Raw genomic sequence first — 26,643 nt, forward strand, 5'->3', positions numbered from 1 at the left:
ATCCTTTTGAAAATCATCGTAATACCGTAAATGTGCTTTTGAAATGGCTGCACTCTATAGGACGCTTCATGCTTCCAAATACAGACGAGGAAATTGTGTTTCTGCATTGCTGTGTATGCTTTCTGTTCTTCATCTGTTTAGCGGGCAGACCAGTTAGTAGTTGGAATAGGAGCTAGAAATGACTTACCAACTTCTATCAATGTGTAAATGATGCCGACATTTCCATTCAACATCTATAATTTGACACTTCATCTAAAAGCGACTAACAGTACTATGGGAGGGATGCATGCCGCTAAGGTGCAGGGTGTGTTAGTATGTCTTGCTCAACAATGCCTATAGTTGGAATTTGTACATTGGGGCATGGAACCCAGTCCCTTTTGAACCCTATACCCAGCCACTATCCTGGAAATGCATAGCTCACAGGCCTGTATATAATTTGTTCATAAAACAAATAAACCCCACATGTACATTAAAGTATACACTATATACTACATGCAAACTTCACTTTTATACTGTGTATACTGCTTATAAAGCCTACATACCACACATGTACAGTATATTTACTGCATGGAAAACATATATTTCCCATGCATACTGTTTATGAAACAGGCATACCTCACATGTACTACAGTGTATATATACTGCATTTCAAACATACATACCTCACATGCAGTATATATACTGCATTTCAAGCATACATACCTCACATGCAGTATATATACTGCATTTCAAGCATACATACCTCACATGCAGTATATATACTGCATTTAAAACATACATACCTCACATGCACAGTTTATATACTGCGTTTAAAACATACATACCTCATATGCACAGTTTATATACTGCATATAAAACATACATACCTCACATGCACAGTTTATATACTGCGTTTAAAACAAACATGCCTTGCATGCACAGTTTATATACTGCATATAAAACATACATACCTCACATGCACAGTTTATATACTGCATTTAAAACAAACATGCCTCACATGCCAGGGCTCCAGAGTGCGCCTAATTTGGGCGCACATGCGCCAAGAATTCGGGGTAGTGCGACCAAATATTTTATTTGGGCGCACCGGTGCGACTGAAAATGTATCTGGTATAATTATTATTATTTATTTTTTTACAGAGCAGTCTATTCATAATATTGTAATAACCACGGAAGAGGCAGTGAATGAAGTATTGATTAGACAGCGATTTATTAGACACCTAATAAACCGTTGGAACACGCAAGACCGGTAAAAATAGCAACGCCGGTAAACAAACCCGCGAAGCCCAATCCAGGGGCCTGTACTACGAAGCTCGATTAGAGGGTTAGCGAGGTATGTTGAGCTGAAAGCCTGGGTTAGCTGTACCATGAAAGTCGATCTCTTTAAGCGTCGCTGTATCACCATGGTGACTTACGCTCGCAACCAAACCTGGTCGCGAGCAGCTTTTCAGCGAGTCTACCCGGAGATCGGCTACTTATATCGGCGTGCGCAGCTTCCTAGCCCCTCCTCCGATAATGGCGTCACCATTTGTGGGTGTTCCCATGGACCTCGACGCACTTATCGTACAGGCGTCTCTCCGGAGACAGAGGGTTTTTCGGGACAGAACCGATCCCTTGGCATTGTCTGACGATATTCTTTATGAGAGATACAGATTCGGCATTTATTTAAGGCATTTATTTAATGGTCAAGATATTATTAATCAATGGCGTAAATATCGACGGTGCAACCGGTGCGCCCAAATTAAAAATTTAGGCGCACCAGTGCACCCAAGGAAAAAGTTAATCTGGAGCCCTGCTCACATGCACACAGTATATAAACTGCATATAAAACATACATACCTCACATGCACAGTATATATACTGCATTTAAAACATACACAGTATATATGCTGCATTTAAAACATACATACCTCACAAGCACAGTACATTTACTGCATTAAGAAAAACATACCTCACATGCACAGTATTATACTGCATTTAAAACATACATACCTCATACGCACAGTATATAAACTGTATTTAAAACATACATGCCTCATATGCACAGTATATAGTATACTGCATTTAAAACATATATGCTTTAAATCGATAGTATATATCACATACCGTTTCTAAAACACGCGCACACGTTACTCCTGTTAGGGGAAGGATCATTGGCAGACGGCCGAGTGTTTTCAACACAGGGACAGAAATTGCATCCAACAGACATTTATTAGCCCTGAGGCAGGTACGCCCGCCGTTCCCTCCCTTTGTCTCCTCCCTTCATCTGCGTGATGGAGAGTTTAGGCAGCGCTGCTCATTCACCACTGATGACTTCATTCACGAGCAACTTATCACCCACTCACAAACTAACTGAAGCATACGCCGATGTTGTCCCGAGGCGAATCGTCGCGCTCAGGAGGATGCGCCCGCCATCTAATAGGAACGCGTCACAGAAATATGCGATTCCAATTCAATGTGACATCTCCAATCACGTTCAATGTTATTGGGAGGGTTCGTTCTTTTATTTTTAGCTCGGAGAAATGCTGGCTCCAGAAAAAAACCATAAAACACTTTGAACTCCATATTTTCATTTGATGAAATAGAATGAATAAGAAATATTATGCATTGTAAGAGAGTTATAAGAAAATATATGTGGTCTTCTTCAATGTGCTTTTTTAAAGGAGATGTATGATGTAATTTGTTAATATGGCACAGAGGTGTTTACATCGTTTTCGTAGACCATCTGACTTGGACAGTTTTAAAGGTGTTTAAGAGTCCGACATAATTTATATTGACAAGGACTCCTCTTGCCGTTGGACGTTATGGCGGCCCTCTTAAACCCTAGTAACTTTTATTTCGGTAGTTTCATTATTGTTTATTTTATGTTTGGATAATTATCTCTGTTATTAGATTAATCATAATAGAATTATTTATAATTTATAAAATAGTTAACTTTTTTTTCTCTAGTGTTTCACAGAATATCAATTGTAGGACTACTATAGAATACTTTAGAAAACAACCCTTTTAATAGTTTGAATAATACATTTTCAGTCGATCTGACCTTTTTAATCTTTAATAGTGTTTGTCAATAATACGCTGTTCTCTCTCTTAACTCCCTCTAGGTTATGTAAAGCTGGACCACATGTTTGACTACTTGCTATCTGTCATCGAGTGCATTCTCGACCAATGGACCACTGAGGCTGCTTCAGAAAAAGGAGAGCGAGAGAGAGAGCGACTACCAAGTGAAGGACAAAGAACGCTGGATGTATCGAAACCTTTGGAACTAAGAAAGACTTTGTATTTGTACCAGCCTGGCCCAACCTAGGACGCCCTCGCCCCTTCGCCCTGCACACCCATACACACCTCTCTCCTTACTGTTCCCAACTTGACTGAAACACACCCTTTTTTCTGGACCAGGAAGGTTGACGTTTAGTCAAATCGCAAAGATGAAGATGAAGAGAAAAAAAGTAATTCAGAAACCCCTCAAAAACGACCAACTGACCACTGAACTATTTACGGAAATAAGGACATCAAGTCCAACCTGAACAAAAACAAACTCTTGAAAAAACATAAAAACTAAAAAAAATGATTGAAAAAAGATCTGTGGATTGCCCTCGGAGATCTTTCTTTACGGTGGGTCAAACATGAGGCAATTTGCTTTTCAAGACCAATTTTTTTTCCAGACTTTGAAATGCGAAAAAGACACATTTTTGAAGAGAGAGAACTTAAGGGAATGTGATATTTTCAGGACACAAATTGGCTTCAATTTGGGATGGCCATGTTTAGCTCAGAGTGCCTGTCCGTTTCCAGGGGATACTGTTGCCAAGGAGAGCTATAGCAACGGTCTCCAGGGAGTCTTACCTGTCATTCCTTAGTTGTTTTAGGGACCAAAAGACCAAACATTTTTATTGCTGAGGACTTGTAGCTCTAATATACTCGGACCAGTGCATCTCTTTCAATCAGTGTTACCTGGCTAAGGAGTTGCCTATAAAAGACATGTACATTTCGAATATATATATATATACGACATATGTATATGTACATATATATTGCTGATATGCTTTTTGAATACAGGCAAAACTATTTCAGATGACCAAATGGGGTCGCTCACTTCGCTAGTTTACAATTACTTAAAAGAAAGTTTTGATTTCTTTTTCTTTTCTCTCCTCATTTCTTTTTGTCTGGGGTGGGATGGAGAGTGCATGGGGAGGGGCTGCTCACATATCACAGCCTTACCTTTTATATCTTGACATCCTAACCTCATAGTTATGATAAGGAACATCCGATACCTTTGAGATATATGAACTTGTTTATATTTGCAGTACATATATATACCAAGCATTCAAGCAAACGTATTCATATATATACAGTATATATGGATAAATAGATATTAATCAAAAACAAATATATGTATTTATATGCACATATTTTATATATGTGTGTGTCTGTATATAGGACGGCTACTGACGATGTTGCTGTAATTTTTTTGTAGAGTTTAGCTGGAGTTAGATACATTGCTCTGCTTGGGAAGAATCGCAAATCTGGCAGCTCCCAAAACTGCAGCCATTCCTATCTCTGATTACCTATATGCTGACACATCAGATATTGCTGAAATATAGATGTGTCTCTGTGTAAATATACACACATGGTGTAAATAGTATCTGAAAAATGCAAAAAGCCACATTTCAGTAGCAGGCTTTAAGAGAATCAGGCTAAATAACTTTGGACGACAAGGACAATTATCTTCGACTCTATTCCAAACATATCTTTTGAGCTTCACACGTGTATGAGCACCTGTGCACGTAAACACACACACACACATACACACACACACACACACACACACACACACACACACAACAATGCAACAACATTACATTAACACACACAGAGACAAACGCAACCAACAACACAAACACACACACACACACAATCACGCACACAAACACCATCGCACATACCGTACAACACAACGTGCACACATCTCTTTGAAAACTTGAACCAAAATGAATGAGTCTCACGCCCCCCCCTCCCCCCTCACTGCTCTCTTTCTGCGTTCAGATAAGTGCATGTAGCAAACGGGCTGCCACCACGTCCAGGTTGCCTTGCCACCTGCAGTATTCGCCATCCAGCACTGTGCTCTCAAGCCGAACCCAAACCGAACTCCAAGCAGCCAACACGCTATTATGATGTCAAAACCCCTACAGCAAGACCCATGTCATTTCTTAACCGTCTTTTTGGAGAGCTTCACAGTGCATGCAAGTCTTTTTATTTGAACAGACTTTTACACACAAACACACACACACACACACACACACACACACCACACACACACACACACACACACACACACACAAAAGAATACCTGACTCGGTTCATTGGTGTCTCTGGATAACAAGGGAAAAAAATTATCAGCATCTAGTATTAATGTAAAGTCATCGGGATACACATGGAGGAATTGATGTGGGCATTAAGGTAACCTGATTGGACACCTTGGGGGACGACTGAACCAGGTGGAGGGCACCTGCTGCAACCTACCTGTCTGTCTGCGGCTAGCGTTTGCGATCAGGGGGCCCGTGAGGTGGCATGCTCTGGGGGTAGGGAGAGGTCACCGAGTTGGTCCTCCGGGTGTGGAGGCTGCCTGCGCTGAGGGGCACAGACGATGTCAGCATGGTTCTGATCAGTGCATCGCTCATCTTCACCTCACACTCCTCACCTGTGCTTCATTCTGGCTGGAAAAAAACATTTGAAGGAAGTTAAGGCTGAATTCAAAGAGTGGCTTTTCTAACATCTTGCAGTTAATGTATGGATCTATAACGCTTAACATTAGAGTTTTGGGATACCTTTCGTTTTGTAATATTACCTTACCCATTGGTTCATAGGATCTTCAATCTTACAAATTTATGAAAATGAAGCAATAAGCATATCAAAATCATACGTGCTATATGATGCCAGCCGGTGTTATATTGATTCTGCGCAGAGTTTCTCATATTATTGTAAATGGCATGAACACTTTCTATATACCTGTAAAAGGTCAGGGGAGTTGGTTTTATTGGCCTCTGTACTCGACACAGATAGGGATGGTCGAGATTGCCTTATTAATATTTATAAGGTGGTATGACACCATGCTTCTGCTGGCCGCCATTCCAAATCTAACTGTTAACTGCTTATTGTTCCATTTCCCTAGCGTCTATGGCTAACCTTTCTCAAGCAGATTGAATACCGTTAACATTTACCTTCCTAAATCAACAAGGCCCATACACGCCGTGGCCCGCAAGAAAAAAAAGAACATCTCCTTATGTAGGCCAACGCTACGCCATGACATTCTAAGGGGAAAGCCAGTACCTAGCTTGAAGGAGTGCTTTAACTTTTGTTGAAGAGGAAAGCAGACGAGGAAGGTTGAGGAGAAGAAACATCCCCACACAAACCAATTCATTTCAAGGTGATTTCGCTCCAGCTTGAAGCAGGCATTTCATTAACGCCACCGGTGGGGTAATGTGAGAGATTGCTCAATTAAAAAAAAAGAATAGCATCATCTTCTGGCAACAACTCTACCCATGAAACATGACACGATAAAATGTCCTTAGATCTGTGCTAGCTCCACTGTGCCATTTCATTTCCTTGACTCTGTTGGCAGGAATAGGCAATCCCACGCCAGACTCATCGATGACAAGGATTTGTTTCAAAAAAAATATTAAAGTTTGTACAGTATCTACTATGAATAATTGCCTCAATAAGGCATTTTCCAGCATATATTTCTGTGCCAGGAACATTTTAACGTCCGTCATAATGTGGGCAATTTTGCCGGTTCAATGTTAACTGAGTGGAGGGAGGGGAAGCAAAAAGGACAAAGGCCAGTCGAATGCTCATCTTCACCTGCTCCGATTTTCAGCTGCAACTGTTTACATTAGAAGTGTGGGGAAAAAGAGGAAAAAAAATACAAAAAAATGGTTCAAAAGAACAAGAAACGGTGCAAACGTTTGAATATAAATATATATATAAATATATAGATAAACCGATGAATATAGTGTACATTTTTTTTGGGTTGCTCTGTTTTCCTCCTGTACATAGGTTTGCATATTTTATAGGACTTTTACTGCTATCTACAAGGACTGGATTGAAAATGATACTTTAAATACTAAACCAACAAAAAAAATATATGAATGAAAACATGATAATATTCGTTGAAAACCAGGTACAAGGAAGAAGTCTCTAGGATATGGTACAATTATGGGACCTGAGCAAGGCATTTATCCAGGACACCGTCAGGGAGCGCACTGACCTCAGTTAGAGCTTAGACATGCATTGACCTTTCTCTTTTTTTATATATATATATATACAAGTATTTGGAAGTGTTCTATTAATTTGTTTAAATATTTATTTACGACTCATGTGCGATATCATATGCATGCTTACATGGCATTATTTTTCTATGAGTTGGTACGTGACCAAATAGTTTTTATACGACATGCGACAGCCAGCATCGTTGTCTTTAATGATGATCATTGTTCCTGTGCGCAAAGGCCTTCAGCACGTCTTTCATGGAGAATAATGCTCCAATTGACCAAGTGATGTCAAAGACAAGATTTTTATTGCTTTCCATTAATTTATTTGTTTTGTTTATTTATTGATTTGTGCCATTTGACTAAAGACCAGAGCTCTGTTACTGCCATATATTATGGTTTTAACTGCTATTTATTATTACTGTAGTTTATTTTAATTATTTCCTTTTTTTCATAGGGTTGTATTTGACACCTGGAGAATTTGGCGACTCCTATCCAAAAGTCAGCCACTTGAAGGTTTAATACAATAGAGTATTGCTGTTACACTATTGCAATCAATTACTGTACCTCTAAACACTGTAAATTACATTTTTTTGTTGTATTTCTAACATTCTACTAGCCAATTCACTTTGCTAAAAGATTGTACAAAACAACCTGTTTAGACATCATGTGCAAGTTTTATCAATGAAACATTCCATAACATGCTGATTAATCAATCAGGTATGTATTAATAACATAGTATTCTAAGTTCACATCGGTACTCATGGTATTAAATACCAGATTAAATGCTAAATCAATGTTTGACTGCTTGCATGAACCACTTCGGTTAGTGGAGTTTCCTTTCTTCTGTCTTTTTTACTTGTGCTGCTTCCCTCCTGTTTGACAGAGCTCTGATCTTCAACTGTTGTCTTCAAATCAACAGCATTAATTCAATGAAATCTGCACTATTTCATCAACAATCTGTTTATGGACATCTCTCAACGCCGTTATCGATGATTTTGTTTCGGAGACATCACTAGTATTACTCCTCGAATTACATTTTGCAACAACGATGGTTTCAACAACAAACGTATTCTGGAACTCTCTTCCCGATTTCAGCACACGTGGAGAGTGGGTAGGGGGGCGGGGGACTGAATGTTGCATAATAGAGCTTTGCCTCCCGCTCCTGTTGAGCTAAGCTTCTAATTGGGCAGTTTGCTTTAGGCTTTCACCCCCTCTCTCTCTCTCTCTCTCTCCAGACTGCACCACTCTCTGGTACCCTGGACTCTTTTTGTAATTTTAAATGAATGACGCGTCTCAGCTTAGCCCAATAATAAAGCACAGTCTAGAGTAAAAACAACAAAAGATATACCTCTGTTGTGTCCTGAGTGATGTTTACTGACCTTAACTGTCACCGTTATACCCCTGTTGGCTCAATACAGCCCGTTGTTCTGACACCACCAATTACTGCTAAATTACACACTGTTGGGTGCTTAGATTCCGACGACAATTTACCTCTTCGACAAACAAGCCAAGGACACACCTTCTACAGCCTTAAGCATAAGCCAGTGACTCGGCCACAAACAGAACACTTGCATGCAAATGAGGGTACAACCACTTCTAGAGTGAATTTAGGTTTATTTATATTAAAATATACAGTATTAGCAGAACACTTTCCAAATATTGTTAAGACATAAGAGGTGAACATACGCAGATTAGCATTATACCCCTCTAAGTGACACACACACACACACACACACACACACACACACACACACACACACACACACACACACACACACACACACACACACACACACACACACACACACACACACACACACACACACACACACACACTCACTCACTCACTCTTCAGCAAATGAAGAAGATGTCCTCCAGTATCTGGCTCTCCTCAAGGTCCTGCTGGGGGCTCTGGGTGAAGCGTCCAGAGGAGGCGGAGGAGCTCAGAGGGGCAAGGCATGCTGATCGGGAGGCGGCCCTGGCGGTGCCTGGCCTAAGGGCCCCGTGTGGCACGGTGGCGTTGTGTCTCTGGAAGGACGGCGGGCGCTGGGGAGGCACAGGGATGGGGCTGAAGACCTCCAGCAGCTCCAGGAGAGAGGAGTCCAACCTGGGGGGAAGTGAGGAGAATGAGGCGCGTTTGATCAACGTTGACCTTTCAGATTCAAGTGAGTCGATCGTCGGACGTCGAATCTGAACTCACTACAGCCGTCCATGTCGAGAAGTGATGTTTGGTGTATTGGAAGATCATATAACATGTACAGACACTAACCAGTAAGATGAAGACAAGGGTTAGAATTGGAACTATTTGACGTTTTAAAGACAATAATGGATGCTATGCATCTCCTTTACCCGAAGAGTGCCTTAGAATGGGTACAATGTGAGGGAATACATACTCAGCACAGACCCCTGGCAGTCTTAACACCTTGCTCTACCAACGGAGCTGCTCGGGAGCATTACATTCGGATGGCTTTTGGCCCTGCTAGAATCCCAACCCAGTCGTTGAGATGCAATTTAAAGCATCTTTCAAAATAAACAAACCCGAATTGCCTTAAAACCGGTTCTTCACAAAAGCACAGCCAGGGATATACTCTAAAAGTAAGAGTGAATATGTAAGCAGAACACATACATTTTAACCTTACACACAAGGCCCCGCCGTCACAAAAAATGGCCCACTACAAAGACCGCTCTGGCCACCTGTTCACGCTTAATCGCATTGCTTCAAAACACAAACCATAGGAGGAACAAACGCAAATCCCTCTACACATAAAGAACAAAAAGCTGTTTAATGCCAAAGGGTCTCTGAACTTCAACAAGCGGCGTTAACAAGTGGAAACAGACTCTGGCAGGCAGGCAGCAAAGCCTAGAGTCTTACAGGTGTGAGCCGGGGAAAGGCAGTGGAGGGAGATGGAGAGAGGTCCAAGCCCCCCCCCCCTCTCCCCCTCTCCCCCTCTCTCTCCCTCCCCCTCTCTCTCTCCCTTCCCCTCTCTCTCTCCCTTCCTCTCTCTCTCTCCCTCCCTTCCTCTCTCCTGGAATGGAAATAAGAAGAATGTGGGGAGAAATAAATAAACCAAAACGAGGAAGATTAAGCTAATAGAGATTCAATCCTTCAGTCTGGCTGCCTTGATCAATTATTCAGTGTGTACACAGCTCAACGCCGAGCACTCCACGTACAAAACATGAATTCTTTAAAAGCACGGTCCACTGATGTTGCTCACATAATTCTCTGCTCGTTTTAAGCTGCATCGATTTGCATCCACACACAGGCGCGGGCACGCACGCATGTGCACACGCACACACACATTCTAGTTGGTATTCACACGCACACACACACACACACACACCCACTCTCTCTAGTTGGTGTACACACACACACACACACACACACACACACACACACACACACACAGACAGACGCTGGTGCCAGGGCTTTCAGGCGGGGTATGGCGACTTTCACCAGACATGACTTCAGAGGGACAGATAATCTTGTTGTTATCTGATGTGTTAACATTTCAGCAGCACACGATTTCATGAAAGGACAGGAACATGAAAGGAGCAAGAGGCCGTGCATATTTCACTCTACGCACACACCCAATCACCACAAAGGTGTGTGTGTGTGTGTGTGTGTGTGTCCGCGTGCGCGTGTGTGTATGTGTGTAATGAGAGTTGGAAAAGCCAGGGAAGACACAAGACGCTGAAGTAAGAATCTGCCGCCCTCATTTGCTACCCTTCTGCCTGTCAATAATAGTTTGCATCCAAGTGTGCTTGTGTGCGAGCACGTGCATCTATGGCCATGCATGTGAGTGACGGAGAGATTGGAGGGGAGTGCAGATCCGTGAAGAGAAAAAAAATGCAGTGTGTGTGTGTGTGTGTGTGTGTGTGTGTGTGTGTGTGTGTGTGTGTGTGTGTGTGTGTGTGTGTGTGTGTGTGTGTGTGTGTGTGTGTGTTGGGGGGGGGGGGGGGCGGGGAGGAGGGACTTTGGCTAGGCTCCCGCGCTGGAAATGTGAGAATTTGCATTTTTATTTGTTGATTTATTTAACGGACAGGGCTCTCAAACAGCCATCCATCAACTGACGACATTGTGGTAATGAATAATGCATCACTTACCGGCGGTCACAATCTATAACAAGGCGAGTGTTTTGGTTGGGGGTGGGGGCGTTGGGGGCAGTAGTTTGGGCGGAGGAAGTGTGAAGACGGCGGAGGGGTGAGGGGGGAGAGGGAGCACAGCGAAGGTTTAAAGAGCAGAGATTGCACGCGGAAAACACAAATAATGTTCGTACATTTTCAAACAGTGTTTTAAGCACAAAAGCAAATAACTTCACTCATGTGTTTCGGCTGATTATACACCGAGTAAGGTGCAAAGGCAAATTATTCGAGCCACATATCAGCTTTCAGTCCATGACAAACACCAGCAGGTGCACACAAACACATAATGGAAGGATTTTCACTAAAGCTTTGTTGAATCTTTTACTTATTGACATGCGTCTTAATCAACATGTTGAAGCCACAGACTCTGGTTTAGCTTCTGCTTATCGCGCCATCGTTCCGACTAGCCATCCAAGAAGCCTCCTGTAGTCTCCATAGAACTTTGAGGAGGGGGGGGGGGGTAGATAACTTGACTGACAGCGGTGCTTCAGTGTGCACGCACCATTAATAACTTTAAAGGACTCTTCTCCATGACTAATTGGCCGCTTAGCGTCTATGAAGGGGGCTATGAAGAACAGAAAAGGTCCCATTATGTAGTTCCGAGCAGACATCAATTACCGCGGTGGCGGTCGTTCAAACCCTCACCCCTTACGGCCTCTGCGGGAACGTGGAGTGGCGCTACTCTGATGTACATAGAACATATTATATTCAACCCGCTTCCGTTCACTCGACGCGGGGCTGCTTTAAACGTGGGTGCGGGTTCCACCCCCAAAGGGTACGCCGCATATAGTTTCCCTGAGGTGCCGCCCCCCCCCCCCCCCCCCCCCCTCTTCTTCCCGGCCCCCCCCCCCGTTCCATTAAGCATGGCCGTCCCACCCCAGCGCTCCTTTTCATTTGCAGGCCAAAGAGTGACATCAAAAATAAATAACATAACAATGGTTGCCGCGTCTTCCCCGCATGTCAATTTTACAGCCAATCGATAGCAGGCGCCCAGCGGCAGGCCAGGATGGAACTCTCTCATTAGCGACCGGCGCGGGATTCATGGAGGGAGGGGGGGGGGCTTCACGTTGACCCCAGAGTTGTGCCGTCCCATTTGCACCTCTCCGTTGAATTGGTTCAATTTCGATGGTCGTTCGGGGGTGCTGCGATATGAAATGAGGACAGGCAAGATAACGCTACGCCGACTGTTTGATAAGGAAAATAAACAAATAAACATTTCTCCATGGAGAACATGTATTGATTCGTGACCCAGCGTTGGAGAAAAGGGTATTTCTTTGCATTGTGTAATCTATAAAAGCACTATAGGGTTACAGTATTTGTCGCATATACAAATATGCATCGCCAAGGACGCCGCTACTTTCCAAGTTCATGCGTCAATATGACAACATAGAGACCCAGGTTCAACAGCAATGCAGTATTTTATAGGCTTACAGAGATGTTCAAGTGCAGCCTTTTGAATGAATAATAAAGAAATAAAACGGTTCTCTGCGAGACATCCCCAATCAAAACAGTACTAGTGCCCTCCCAAACATTCAGAACACTACCGTTTTCCGACTTGAAGATCACAGGTAGAATAGGTTACTGCGTGAATAATGCAATGAATGTTCCCAGTGTAAATAAATAAAAGGGTGTCAAACTACAACAACCATATAATCTACATTAAAGACAGGGTAGGCAATTTTGAGAAACCAGCCAGAGTGAGCTGGATTTGGAAAGGTCCAGCCCACAGAATCTCATCCCTTTCTTCAGGCCTCCCTTTGATGCCACTCCCCCAAAACACTCGACTAGCATGCTAGCTTCAGCAATAGGTATGCCTTGCCTTGTGGAAGACTTGAGTCATGTGCAATGAGTGCGAGGGCATTCTGCCCACAGGATGGAGAGGTAGGCCATCCCATCAATTCATTTATGCTGAATTTAATTATCGGATAGGCTTAATTAAGGCATGCGACAGACATAATTACTGGAATTCAGTTTGTTTTATTGCCATCGGTTGTATTGAGAATTTTAACAAATATATGAAAAATGAATTGATAAATAAATTGCCTACCCTAGCTTTAAATGAGGCATTGGTGCCCATTAAGGCCAACCAGTGTGACTTTTGCAGGTGTTTGTCATTTTGGAGTACAGAAGTGCTCAACAGAAAATGTAGAATCATAATTTATCAAGCAAGAACAGGATCAGAAAAAAATGGATTATGGCCACTTCAATCCACACTTAATTTACTGCTGTTAATCATCCGCAGTAAATCAAAATAGAGCTTTTTCTTTTTAGCTTCCAGTATTTTATTCACCACCTGTGAACGCATGGACCACAAAAACATACATCGGATGCTAATGACTGCATCACTATTCCATCATGGGCATGTTTAAAGCCCACACATGGATGAGTGGGAGGCATTTGAGCGATTGACTCACAACCGGTAGTAAACAGTCAGTGTGGAGTCCACCGCGATGGTTTTAATCAGGTTTGGGGGTGCAAATGGGGTCGTAATATGGTCCGATAGCCCCGGTATCCCTTGCTGGAATTAATAGCCATCTGCTTGGAGATTACAGTTCAACTTGGACGTCACACCGTTTTGCTTGAGAGTTACTCATGGGAAGTGAAGGAATGAACTGGGTGTGCTGCCATGAAGAGAGCTATGGTACCACGGCCGAGTGGGGTGAGGAGTACGGGGGGGCGAAGGGGTTGGGAGGGGGGGGAATGGGGGGCAGAGGGGTAAGGGGGGCTCGTTTGTCAACATCAGGTCGTAACAGAGAGGAATTGTCAGCGTCACGACACAGGGAACCACACACATTAACACGCCGCCTCAGGTAAAAATAAATCACGGTACAAACAATAACATGCATTGCAATGCTATTATTTTACAAATGCCTTCTGCAGCTAGGTTTTGTCATTGTTGTCGTTCTTGTTGTTGTTGTAACACTTCTCACATGTTCACACAGTCACACAAAGACCCACACACGCATGCACCATGCCCACACCCAAACAAGCATGCACTACACTCCCTCCCTCACCCACACGCGCATGCATCGCACACCCCCGCCGCACACACGCATGCAGCACCACACAGGGAAGACCACACACTGTCACATTAATTACTTTTCTCAAACAAGCGGGAGAAGAGGAGCGGCGATGAATTCCTTTCTTGGAGAGCGCCCGTGACGCTTCCACACTCAATGATTCATCCCCGTCCTCCCCAGTCCCTCTCTGCCTGCTGCCTCCATCTTCCCCTGCACCTCGCAGCTCTATCCATCACCAGCTCCTCCGACTCCTCTTCCTTCCGTTCCTCCACTTTATCCAACGCTCCCGCCATCTCACACACACACACACACACACACACACACACACACACACACACACACACACACACACACACACACACACACACACACACACCCCCCCCCCCCCCCCCCCCCCCCCTCCCTCAACCATCCCACCCACCCTGCTCTTCCCCTCCCCCGTTTTCTGTCTCATTACTGTGGCAGAGGGAGAAGAGTGGGTTTCTGTGTGTGTCTGTGTGTGACTGTGTGTGTGTCTGTATGTCTGTGTGTGTGCATCCAGAAGTCTGTTCAATTACACCTGCAGCTCGGTCCCCGCTAGGCCGACTAATGGAACGCAGCGTGGCTCCTGACAGCCATGGCCACAGTATTAGCTGGCCCGGGAAAGGAGCTTCATTTAGCTCCAGCCTGCTGTAGAAGTTAGCTTGACCAGTAAAACGGCCTCATTTACCTTCCTGTGCGTAATTCACACCTCAACTTTTCTCTTTTTTTCCCCCAGGTGAGTCTGTAGGTTTTCCTGCGGCCAACTTTTCTTGGTCAATTCGGGACACTTTTTTTGTACACGATGAAACCAGGAATATAGATTGTGCATAGCAGGAAACGGTTTGACATCAATTACAGCCACGTCGCTTTTGATTCACCGGTTAGCGCGTTGTCTCAAAGTCTAAATCAACGTGATTAAGTTGTCACATCAAGTGTGCGGCTGAAACGGAGGTCCGTGGGATCAATCCCTCAAGACAAATCCTTCAAAGGAACAGCGTGCCCTAATACAACTTATTTTAGATGTAAAGTGTTGCGTCGTGAATGAAGTAGTGGGTTACGGATTGATCATGCTGGGAATTTCAACTCAAAACACAAAAAGTAGAATGCATTCCCCTGTATAGGTTTTAAAAGCATGCTATTGCATGTGTTAATGTCACTGGCTGTTTTGAGTTACCAGGTGACATCAAACAAACATTCTGACTACACCCCTGCCAATCTGATTGTAGGCAGTGGAGAGGGCGAAAGCCAAAACCCATTTAAGATCCTGTTTTAAGTCATATCCTATGAGGAGATCCTTACCTAGCCTCAGGGGACTTCAGGGGTAAGGCACATGCTGGTATGGCCTCAGGGATTGGGGCAAACGTGGTGACCGGTGACGTGGCCATGTCCTGTCTGGAGCACCGCAAGGCTTCTGTCGGGAGAGAGGTCAAAGATCAAAATGGCTGCTTGGCAGACGAAACAGGTAGCACGGCTCAATGTTTTGTTGTTGCAACTTAACAAATAGAGAGCAGAAAACGACTTAGGCACGGGACACAGGGTGTGTGTAGAGATGAAGGACAGCTGATGATGACTGTAGGGCACAAACTGTCTCGATCATGATGGTAGACGTATACTGGAATTAAGAGGAATGATTTAAATCGGAAGAGGAAGGAGATGAATGAGGCGCGTGCGTGCGTGCGTGCGTGTACGCATGCATCTGTCTGTGTGTGCATGCTCGTGTGTGTGTGTGCGTGCGTGTCTCTCAAGAGTGACTCTCCAGAACTTTTCTTGCATACATCAGCGCTAAAATGAACACAAACTTGTCTAAACAAAACCGCCTGTGGTTAGGAGTTTTGAGGCATGTGGTTTACCAACTAGCCGAGAAAAATAGGCTCTCTGAACTCACCGTGCATAGAGAGCTCCTTCTGAAGAGCGTTGGCTGAAGTCGGCGGCAGATCTTTACTCAAGAGGTGCTTTGCAGCATCTGCATCTTCACACCCACTGTAAAAACCACAGGAACATCACATCCAGTTAAACCCAAAGCAAGTGGCCCAGATGTAGGGGTTGTGTGTGTGTGTGTGTGTGTGTGTGTGTGTGTGTGTGTGTGTGTGTGTGTGTGTGTGTGTGTGTGTGTGTGTGTGTGTGTGTGTGTGTGTGTGTGTGTGTGTGTGTGTGTGTGTGTGTTTTGTCAGTGTGTGCATGTGTGTTCATGCGTGTGAGTCAACCGCACCCGAAATACAAATGCCGGTTCGAGGGCTGCTCGCTCTGTGACGCCCCACCTCCAGTGATGGAGCAGGAGGGCTGCGCTTGAGTGGCCTGTTGGAACCTGAAGCAGAGAGAGAGAGAGAGAGAGAGAGAATCTAGACTTTGGCAACCCAAAAAGAGAGGGGGGGGGGGGGAACCAAGGTTCACTAGCGACCAATCTCTCGTCGGGTCTAGGGTAACAGATGGCAGCCGGCGAGGTCACCATATGCCGGCCGCGGCGGCGCCGTACCTGCTGTAGTCGAGTCGTGACTGCCGTAGCTGCGTGCCCTGTCTGGCCAGCCGCTCCTCCTGCTCGGCCAGCCGCGTCTGCAGCCTCTCCTTCTCCGCCTCCAGCTGCAGCTTCTGCAGCAGCAGCTGGTGCCTCTTCTCCTCCCAGTGCTCGTGGTCCAGGGGAGGGTCCGTCCGGGCTGCCCGGCCCCCGTGGGGTGCCGCGGCCCCCGCCTCGCTTGGCCTGCGAGGGGAAAAAATGTGTACGGTGTCGTCAGCTCTCCAGCTAAACGGGCGCCTCGCGGATTCATGATACAGATTGGGATTATGGGAACAGAGGCATGGGGGAGGAGACTTCTGAGGTATGGATGATAAAGTGTAACGGACATACCCGTTGCAGGCCTGCGGTCCGCCGTGCTCTAGGCGTTGGTCTTCTTCCCGTTCCCTCCTCGGCTTGGTTCCGCTGGCCGGACAATGCCCGCAGCCGCGCCGGGCTCTGCGTGGCTCCGTGCGCACGTGCGGTGGCCCGCTCTCGCAAGAGGAGGAGGAGTCCGGCGGGGTCGTGTCCGAGAGGGTCTGGCGACCGCAGGCCAGGGCTTCCCGTGTGCCTCCACTGTCCCTCCTTCGGGTGCGGGGTGGTCCCTTGGGGCCGGGATCAGGGCCTGGGTGCGAGGCGTCCAGAGTCGACCCGTTCGTCCTGCTGCCAGAGGGTCTGCCGGGAGTTGCTTCACTGACGGACACCTGGATGGGGAAATAAATAAGCGATTGACAAAAGGGACTTGGAGGCCGTCAGAGCCCGCCTTTTTTCACCACACCATGGATCAGCCAGGAACATGATGTGGCAGTGCCAATACTGCACGTTCCCTGCCCATTACACAGGTTCCCTGCCGTGCCCTCCCTATTACACAGGTTCCCTGCCATTCCCTCCCAACTCCTGGGAGGGAATGCAGTACAGGGAAACAAGTGCATTTCCAGTACATACTCCCTGTCACCCACGTTCCCTGCAGTTCTCCTCCTGTTCCCCTCTCCCTGCTGTTCCTCCCTATTGAACACGTTCCCTCCCCGTTACATCTGCCCAGGTCTTTCTCTCCCTTTTACACACGTTACCTAGCATTCCCTCCCTATAACACACGTTCCCTGCCTTTTCGTTGCTATTACACACATCCCCTGATGTTTCCTTCCTATTACACACGTCCCCTACCAATGCTGAAGCAAAAATGCAGATCCTTTTTGGTCAATAAAACATGTGGTCTGTGCTCAAAGGTTTAAAGATTTGATTTTGGATTTCTCATCGCCGACCTTCATTGGAGCACGGTGGCAAGTCAGGGGTATTTTGAGACAGAGACAGGCATAACGTGTTCATCTCAGAAATCAAACTAGAGGAAGAGACTTTAACGAATGGTCTAAGGTTCAGGGAGAAGGAAACTACCCATCACTCACAGACACTGTGGGACCACTTGACTGACCCAGTCCTCTAGCAGCCCTGCGAAGGAGGAATTTATAGTCGGCGTGATGTGCCAAACGTGAAGTGCGCCGCGGACAGTTTGCACACAGCCATGGCATTTATAGTCGTCGATTCGCCATAAAGTTGCGTTGACGCAGTTCGCGGAATCTGCTCACAGAACGTAAACAGTTCAGAGGTGCGTGGCGAGCCACAAATCGCCATGTGAACAAAGAGCAAGGGCCATGATTACGTAATACAAGCTTCACGGGCGGCGCCTATAAATTAGGTGGGCAGAGACTAAGGCCGGGTTGGTGGTGGGAGAAGGGGTCTCGATTCAGAGCAGTGATTGTAGCCCTCTAAGGAGCCCACGTGTTATGCTGGTGTAAAAAGCACTCTCTGCTGGGGAGAAAATGCAAGAAAGAAAGGAAGGTGTTCCCACGATTGACGGCAAGTTGTTTCCAACGTATCTGAGTGTGTCAGTGGGAGAGCGTATTGTGATGGACGGTAAACAGGGCTGTTGTTTGAAAATGGCTCGTAGGGTGTGCACACACACACACACACACACACACACACACACACACACACACACACACACACACACACACACACACACACACACACACACACACACACACACACACACACAATAACATCCTCCCTCACTCTCTCTCCCATTCTGTACACGAACATGAGCAGCCGGAGACAGCAGGTCTGTATCGATACATGCATAAAGTATATTTTGTACATATATGCATGCATTAACAGCAACGTAATTGAAGCGCGTACCTTGTTGTGAAGCTGTGCTATGGACTGGTTGAGCTTCTCTTGCTGCTGGGCCAGATACTGCTGGTAGAGACCTAGCAGCTCCTGGCATTCCTTGTACTGCTGCTGCAGGCCTTCAGGCATCGGAGGTTAAGGGGCCAACAGGAAAAAAAATTTAAACAGGACTTGAAAAACATCAACCTGGCCAAGACTGTTAAACCCAAGTCTGCTGGTCCACAGCATCTGAACATTAACCAAAGCATGGCTCTGATTATTTGCGATATGCCCTACTTGATAACAGCACTAGTTCAAGCAGCCAAAAGACGCTATGCATCACAATACAGGCATCAGAGTTCCAATATAAAACATAGATTTATTGCTGTTGGGAAATACGTAAGGAATAAATCAATGATGGGGTGTAATACCACCAACAAGAAGAGGTGAGTTACTTTGAAGTATAACATTATTATTTTTTATTGACTTAAATTCAGCTGAAATACTTTTTTTGAGCACATTGTTTTTGCATTGTCAAGGAAACATCCGGTCGCAGTTCTATTGGATCCTTGTTTTTAAAGTTTGATTTGTCACACATTGATTTAGACCTTTTAAAAGCCTGAGGTGGCCCGTTATTGAAAAAGAATGCACATCCTTGGTATGTTATTGAACAATCAGAATCATGCATTCAACAATGAGGTGTTATAATAGATCATAAGACACAGTACTTTAAAAATATCCTACATCCTGTGGTTTAGAAACACTCAAACAAGTGAGTTAAAAAATATATTATTTGATGAACAACGCCTCTTACACTCTCAGCTGAATGTGAAGCAGCCTTTAGAATCCTCTTTTGTACAAAACAAAAAAAAAACACATATCACAGGAAAAGTAGACTAGAGAGAAAGAGAGAGTCGAGGCAAACTTGAGAAGCAGAAAAAGTGCAAAAAAAAGTGGCCAACAAAATCAAAGTTGTTGTCATGGCACCGAGCTGTCGCCATCTGGGTCGGGCCAAGCTGCGTGGAGCTGGGCTGGCCGGTGTCGTGTGAGGCAGCCTGCCAGACAGAGAGCTGGCAGAGTGCACCAAACTAATCTGGAACCCAACTACCGCTGCGACACGGGAGCCCACTAATGACACCCGCCACACCGCCACGCATACAAAAAGATCATAAACACGGAAGTCAAAAGATATATATAAGAAGTACACAAGAAACACATGCAGTCCAACAACAATAACCTCACACCTGGGGGCAGGCAGGCAGTTAAAACACACACACACACACACACACACACACACACACACACACACACACACACACACACACACACACACACACACACACACACACACACACACACACACACACACACACACACACACACACACACACACAGGGATGAAATAGCCTACACACAACTCCACTCAATAAAGTAGGCTGTGTGCACACACGGCCACAGCCTTGGGTGAGCGTAAAAGTGCGACTCCTCCAGGACTAATCCTTTTATGATGGTGGGCCGTGAGATGAGGGGGTTCTCTTTTTTTTTTGCCCAACACAGCTTGGATAAAAAAAAAAAAGAGAGAAGAAAAGCTCAATTTAAGCAGCAACTCACAGCTGGGACTCATGGCTACATGGAAGGTAGAGTCCATAAGGAAACACCACACCGGCAGCCTTTAAATCAGCCCGTGGAAACAAAACCAAGGGGTCAAACGTGTTTGGTTGAGCGTGGGTGGCTTCAAATTGAAAGAACCACAATAGACAAATGCTGTGGAGCAGCTTTCATAGACATGAAGTGAAACCCTTTTGATTGAGGCCGTAGAGTGGTCCTTCATGGAGGAGGAGGAAGGGCATCACAAGGACATCCCATCATGTAAACATGGACCACGTGCTCGGTTTACGCAGCACACGGTCCAGCGGGGAATCAACTGAATACGCTTTTATAGGAGGACTGCTGCTGCTGCTCGTCTCCCCAGAGTAGATTTATTACACTGACTGCAATGTTAAGCAAAGCAAGTCAATGCATTACATCCGCACGGTCACTCTTGGCAAAAAACACCAACAAGAACTCCATCAAAAAAAATCGCCGTCATGCACGCAGTATCGTTTTGTAGCTGGAACTGCAATGTAGACATGTATCTGTTAATAAATCTGTAACCGTATCCAATCTGCCACCAATAAAGAGGCGAACAGCTTCTAGGCGATCTCGGTGCTGTACTGCAGCAACCCCAGGCTGTGGGCCATGGCAACAGAGGCCCCCAAGGCAGAGACAGGCAGACAAAGTCTCCTGCACAGGGTAATCTGCACCGAAGAGGAGCAAGACCCAATAAAACCCCACCTTGCTGTTGCACTAAACATGATTCTTCCTCAGCCTTGAGAGGCCAGCCAATCGGGGGGCCAAGAACCCGAACAAACTAGTCAGGTTTTCTTCAGAGTGGCAAATAAAAAGAAAAGAAAACGGCAACGACTAACTGCCTCCCCGTGCTGCGGCGAAAATACACAGAGCCGAGGGCTGGAGTCGGAGAGGCCTCAGACGGGCCCTGTCAGAATGATTCACTCTCCTGTCAGGCCAGCGCACAAATGAAATAATGAAATCCACCTCAAGGTGGAACACATTTGCACAGGAGGGGGGAATATTTTAAAGCTTTAGCACAGTGTGTCAAGTCAACCACACTGAGCCAGAGAAGGGGAAGAGATAGAGCCAGAGAGCAAGAGAGAGAATGTCTACGAACGCGTGTGTGTGTGTGGGTGCGTGTGTGTGTAAGTGTGTGTGGGTGGGTGTCAATAGGCAAGACAGCAATGATGGGTAAGCGATTGAAGTTTAGGCAGCAGCTTTAACGCCTGACAAATTGAAAATAAGACTGGGGAGCCCAGAAAACAGAAAAAAAAAAACAGGGAAACAGAAAGTATTCTTCTGTATAAAGTACATAAAGTACAGGAAGAGTATTTGCTCCGTCCTATTGGTTCTGAACACCAGTATATTGCACTTTTTTGTGGGTCTATATATATATATATATATATATATTGGGCACTTAATTGTTTGGTAAACCATCTTGCCGGTTACGATGACTTTTATTTATAATAATTGCCTGTATCCGTTCAAAGAAATGTCCTTCAATTAAAAGACAAAATAAGAAAAAGATATACAAATGAGGTTAGGGTTAAATAAAAAAATAACAACAGTGTGGGAATTCTTCTCTGAATGACTCCATCAATGGCTGGCAGTGGTTAATGTTTCAAGGGATAAAACATTATTAGACAGGCATACCGAGATGCCAATGTACCCCTGACTTTGGTTCTATCCAGGGTCCAAGTGCCTTGCAGCGCAACAAAAAAGACATCCTTTGCTCTTGAAAGTCATTTCATCCTGATTGCCAGACAGTTTCAAATGTCAAATAAACTCACAAAATATCAAGGGAACATTTCCCTCTCATCCTAGGCGGCTAGAGGCTAAAATACAGCCCAACATAGTGGCTGCGCTCGATAACCCTGAATCTTTGTTAGATAAGATAAGCCCATACCTAATGGAATTAGTCATGACAAGATTCTCCTTCGCTATGTTTGCCTTTGGTGTCTCCTTAACCTTTCGCACAAGTGCCGGAATCGCCCAGCTGAGAAGCGCGTTTCTGACTCTTGTGTGCACTTTAAAGACTATGTTGTCCCCCTGAGGTATTTTGATCCGAACGCTTTTTCCCCTCAAATGCTTTTTTAATGGAGTTTAGAAGTTTGGTGTAAATGCCAAGTCTCTGAGCCAAAGTGCCTTTAATTGAGTTGTGCTTTCCCTCATTTTCCCTGCTGCCATTGCCAATCGTGCAATAACCAGGTGGGTCAATTACTCTTCATATTACTCTTCATATTTTGCAATGTTTTCCACTCAAATTGCTGGCCACATTCCGGTTTGACCTGAGTGAGATTGTGAAAACAGGTAGTCAGATAATCAGATGTTTAGGAAATCCTAACAAACAAATGTGAAACAATCAGCATTATTGTCATTATTGGAAGTATGGCAAGATGTTGACATATTTAAAGAATTAGTTGTAACTGGTTTTGTGATAAAATTGTAAAGATTTAAATCTCTAGACTAGTTGTATTAACTCCATTATCTTGTTAACAGTAAAATAGATAGATAGATAGATAGATACATAGATGCATAGATAAATTAACCATAGGTAACACTCTGCCAAAGGCAAAACGAAGGAAAAAAAACACTACATTGTAAGTTTACATCAATCAATCAATCAATCAATCAATAAAATGATGCTTGTCAATGCTGCACTTGATCACAATCTTCTGAACAGCGGGCGGGTAGTTTAACTCTGCTCTTAGTCAGCACTGCCCCCTGTAGGAAAGCCTAAGGGTGGCACACTGAGAGGCAAAGAGCCATGATATAATATATTTACTTTACTTGAAAGGTCCAGTATGTAAAAGTTAGGTGGCCACTAGCGGTGAGGTTGCAGATGGCAACCCACTGGATACCCAACCTTACCCCTTCCTTTCCAATGACTACGGTGGCCCCTACTGGCCTGTATTGTGTAAGGTGCCAGAAGGTACAACCTAAATGATGCAATCGTCTACAACAGCACCAAGTAACCAAGTGTCAAGTGATTATGTTCCTTGAAAGATTCATGCATTTAATTTTGTAGTGTAGACTGCAAATGTAAAACTAAAGGACATGGCTTCCAAGCAAAGGTATTTTACACTGGCAGTGGCAATGATGGTTTATTGCAAATAGCATAAAGCCATGCATAAAGCCTACTTTTAGTAAACGACAAGGGAAACCTGATCTCCAAAACATGGATGCATCAAAAATAGGCACGCAAACTATCATTCACTAAACTTTCTTACACTTGGCTGAAATATTGTGTGAATTATTTTTGAATCCTCCAAAAATAAAATATACTTTTGGGGGAGGACGGAGCATGCTGGTCTTCCCTAGGCTATATGAGGCACTCCTACACAACGACGGCTCCAAAGAAGTATCACGAATGGGTTTCAGCCAGGGGGATAACACGCCAGTCTCCTTCCTAGAACTCTAAGCCAATTTTCTAATCAAATCAAATCATCATGAAGAAATACTTCCTAACTTTCACCGATCTGCAAATGATTCGTATGTTAAATTTGCTTTGTTTCCAGTTCCAGTTTGTGACCTACAAGTTGGCAAACAACTATTTTTTTTATACCATTTGTGCATCATGTAGTCTGGCACTTCCCCTCAAATGTATTCCCAACATAATTAGTTTGTTCCAACTGATTTGTTAGTGCTAAACCAATTATAATATAGAAGTCCCTAGGGTTGATAAAAAGCTGACTAATATGTACACGTACCCTGGAACTGTGAAACTCACCTGTTGTCTGAAGAACACAGGACGTTTTAGTTAAGAGCAAACCCTGCCCTCAAAAGTATACATGCATTTGTAGAGTAAGGGGATTCTCAAAAAACCAAGGAGAAGACAGGATTAATAAGGTATGCCTAATGAATGAGCATGTGTTTTGAATTAATTCAACTACAGTAATGTCCTCAATTTAAAACATATAATAAAAAGGAGGCATACATCACTGGTGCCACGACTTTATAATTGGCTTGCCATAAGGAAGAGAAGGTTCGATGCCCATGAATTGCTGCATAATAGAGCTGGCAGGTTACCTCATCAAATATGACGCTAGACCTCCTACGATATGGGTTCAGAGATTCTATAGGAAAAATTAATAAAAAGGTTTCATGCTATCATAATAATCAAAAAAACATTAAGTTGGCTAAATTCTTATTTAATTTAAAAACAATACCAATAGACCAAGTCCCATTAGCAAAATAGCCTGCAATGCATTTTCCAAAAAGAAAGGTATTTACATTTTTGAAAAATGTATTAAAATATATATATTGATGGCACGATTGTTGGGAAAGTTGTGGGTTTTAAGCACAGTCTACCTGTAGGCACGCCTAATTTGCCAGTTTATGTTTCTCAAAAAAAATCATCATCAAGTGTCTGCAAAATAGTCAACATTTTGAAGTGGCAATGGTCCAAATTAATAGGTGCTGCAAACTGTGGTTTGCATGTTTTAAAAATAATATCCAACCAATACCATAGCAAAAGCAGAGAACAAGTTGGTCCATATGGAAAGGATACCTTCCCTCTCCTGAATGATGAGCACATTTTGCTGCTCCAGCTGTTGGATCTTGCGCTCAAATGTCTGCTGTTCTTCCCGCAGCCTCTGTACCGACTCATCCTTCTCCTCACTAACTCTGGAAATTTAAATGAGATACTGAAGTGTTAAGGCAGAATTGCATAATGCATTTTTATGCAAGAAATTGTAAACTTGTCATTCTCTGCTCTGGGGACAATATGTTAATTTTGAGAAGTGTTGTATATAACACCAATCTGTTAAGCTTATTTTAGTTCAGGCGACACTGGGCATAAATTGTCAGTAAAATGCCTTGCCTGGCTAGTTCTTCAATGAGGTTAGCGATACGCCGCTTATCCTCTGGGCAGAGGTCCTTCAAACTGCTCTGGGTTCTGGTGGTGTTGGTCTAGAATAAGGGACATTGTAAGCATCAACCAAACACTTTATAAAATAAAATCAGCAAAATAATAATGAGGCTTTATAAACATTCAAGCTTTGTATCAAATACATACATTCTGTCCCCACCACATTTGTCATAGGATTTGGCATAACCCTTTTTTTATGATAAGGAAAAAAACTATTCTAAATGAGAAAAATCTGAACAAATATACCAATTTGTTTACCTGTGACAAGGGGGTGACTTTGTTGGCAGGAGTAGTCATGGTGAATGCAGTGTGGGGTTGGATCAGGTCCTGTGCTTTGAAAGTCAGTGAAGGAGCGCTTTGCAACTGACTCTGACGCCTCTCAATTTTGGTACTTTTTTTACAGTCACGCTTGTCTCTGATTTTTGTATCTTTCTCACTCGATCTGGCGATGCCAAACTTTGTATCTCTGCTGACTCCTTAGGTAGTTTGAGGGAAAAGAAAATCAAAAGTATGATATAAAGTAGTGTAGAATGAGGAACTTTCCTTAAAAGTATGACATTATCACTCACCTGGTACCAATACAACGGACTGCTCTTCTTCTGATGCTGCGATCAAAAGTTCAGGTGATAACCACACAACGACATTGTCGTTAACCCTTTCAGCATCACAACATTATGTTTCCTTGGCCAACATAGTGAGAGGAAAAAGGCACACAACATCCCACTCCAATAAATGCAACAGTTAGCCCTAGTGTGGTGTTATATTAACGCTTAAGAAAACAAACAAACCTGACCGCTTCTCAAAATCTGTCTTAAAATGTCAAAAGCAGTAGGTAGGTAAAAATACACAAAGGATACTGTCATTAATCCAAAATATTCCTGACTCTTCAGTTCTCGTTAGGGCTGCCGCCATGTTGAAACTGCCGCCACTCCCCGGGAACCCATGGACCTATTGCGGGAACCAAGCGTTGCGAAGGGAAACAAGTCCCGCCCTTTACTGTGGACACAAAAGACGATTGGTTGTTGCCCGTTCTCTCCGTTCTCTCTCTCTTTCTATTGGTTG

At 44.2% G+C, this 26,643-nt stretch overlaps 1 protein-coding gene across 5 annotated transcripts; it reads right to left on the reverse strand.

Annotated features, from left to right (window-relative positions):
- Positions 1–5,823: 5,823 nt before the first annotated feature.
- kiaa1328 (KIAA1328 ortholog) lies at positions 5,824–26,590 on the reverse strand. Of its 5 annotated transcripts, none has more exons than XM_060069302.1 (12): positions 26,439–26,587; positions 26,151–26,186; positions 25,840–26,054; positions 25,534–25,622; positions 25,222–25,337; positions 19,131–19,240; positions 17,292–17,641; positions 16,923–17,144; positions 16,659–16,754; positions 16,335–16,429; positions 15,749–15,860; positions 5,824–9,372 (listed from the first exon to the last, which is right to left on the reverse strand). In XM_060069302.1, the coding sequence occupies exons 1-12, from the start codon at positions 26,491–26,493 to the stop codon at positions 9,117–9,119; spliced, it is 1,752 nt and encodes a 583-aa protein (XP_059925285.1). In that variant the 5' UTR covers positions 26,494–26,587; the 3' UTR covers positions 5,824–9,116. The 5 variants fall into 5 exon arrangements, with proteins under 5 accessions (XP_059925285.1, XP_059925284.1, XP_059925283.1 ...); XM_060069301.1 differs by having other exon boundaries at positions 15,749–15,857; positions 25,840–26,057; XM_060069300.1 differs by having other exon boundaries at positions 25,840–26,057; positions 26,439–26,586.
- Positions 26,591–26,643: the final 53 nt, after the last annotated feature.

The sequence above is a fragment of the Gadus macrocephalus genome, chromosome 13 (genome assembly GCF_031168955.1).
Source record: "Gadus macrocephalus chromosome 13, ASM3116895v1".
Lineage (NCBI taxonomy): Eukaryota > Metazoa > Chordata > Actinopteri > Gadiformes > Gadidae > Gadus > Gadus macrocephalus.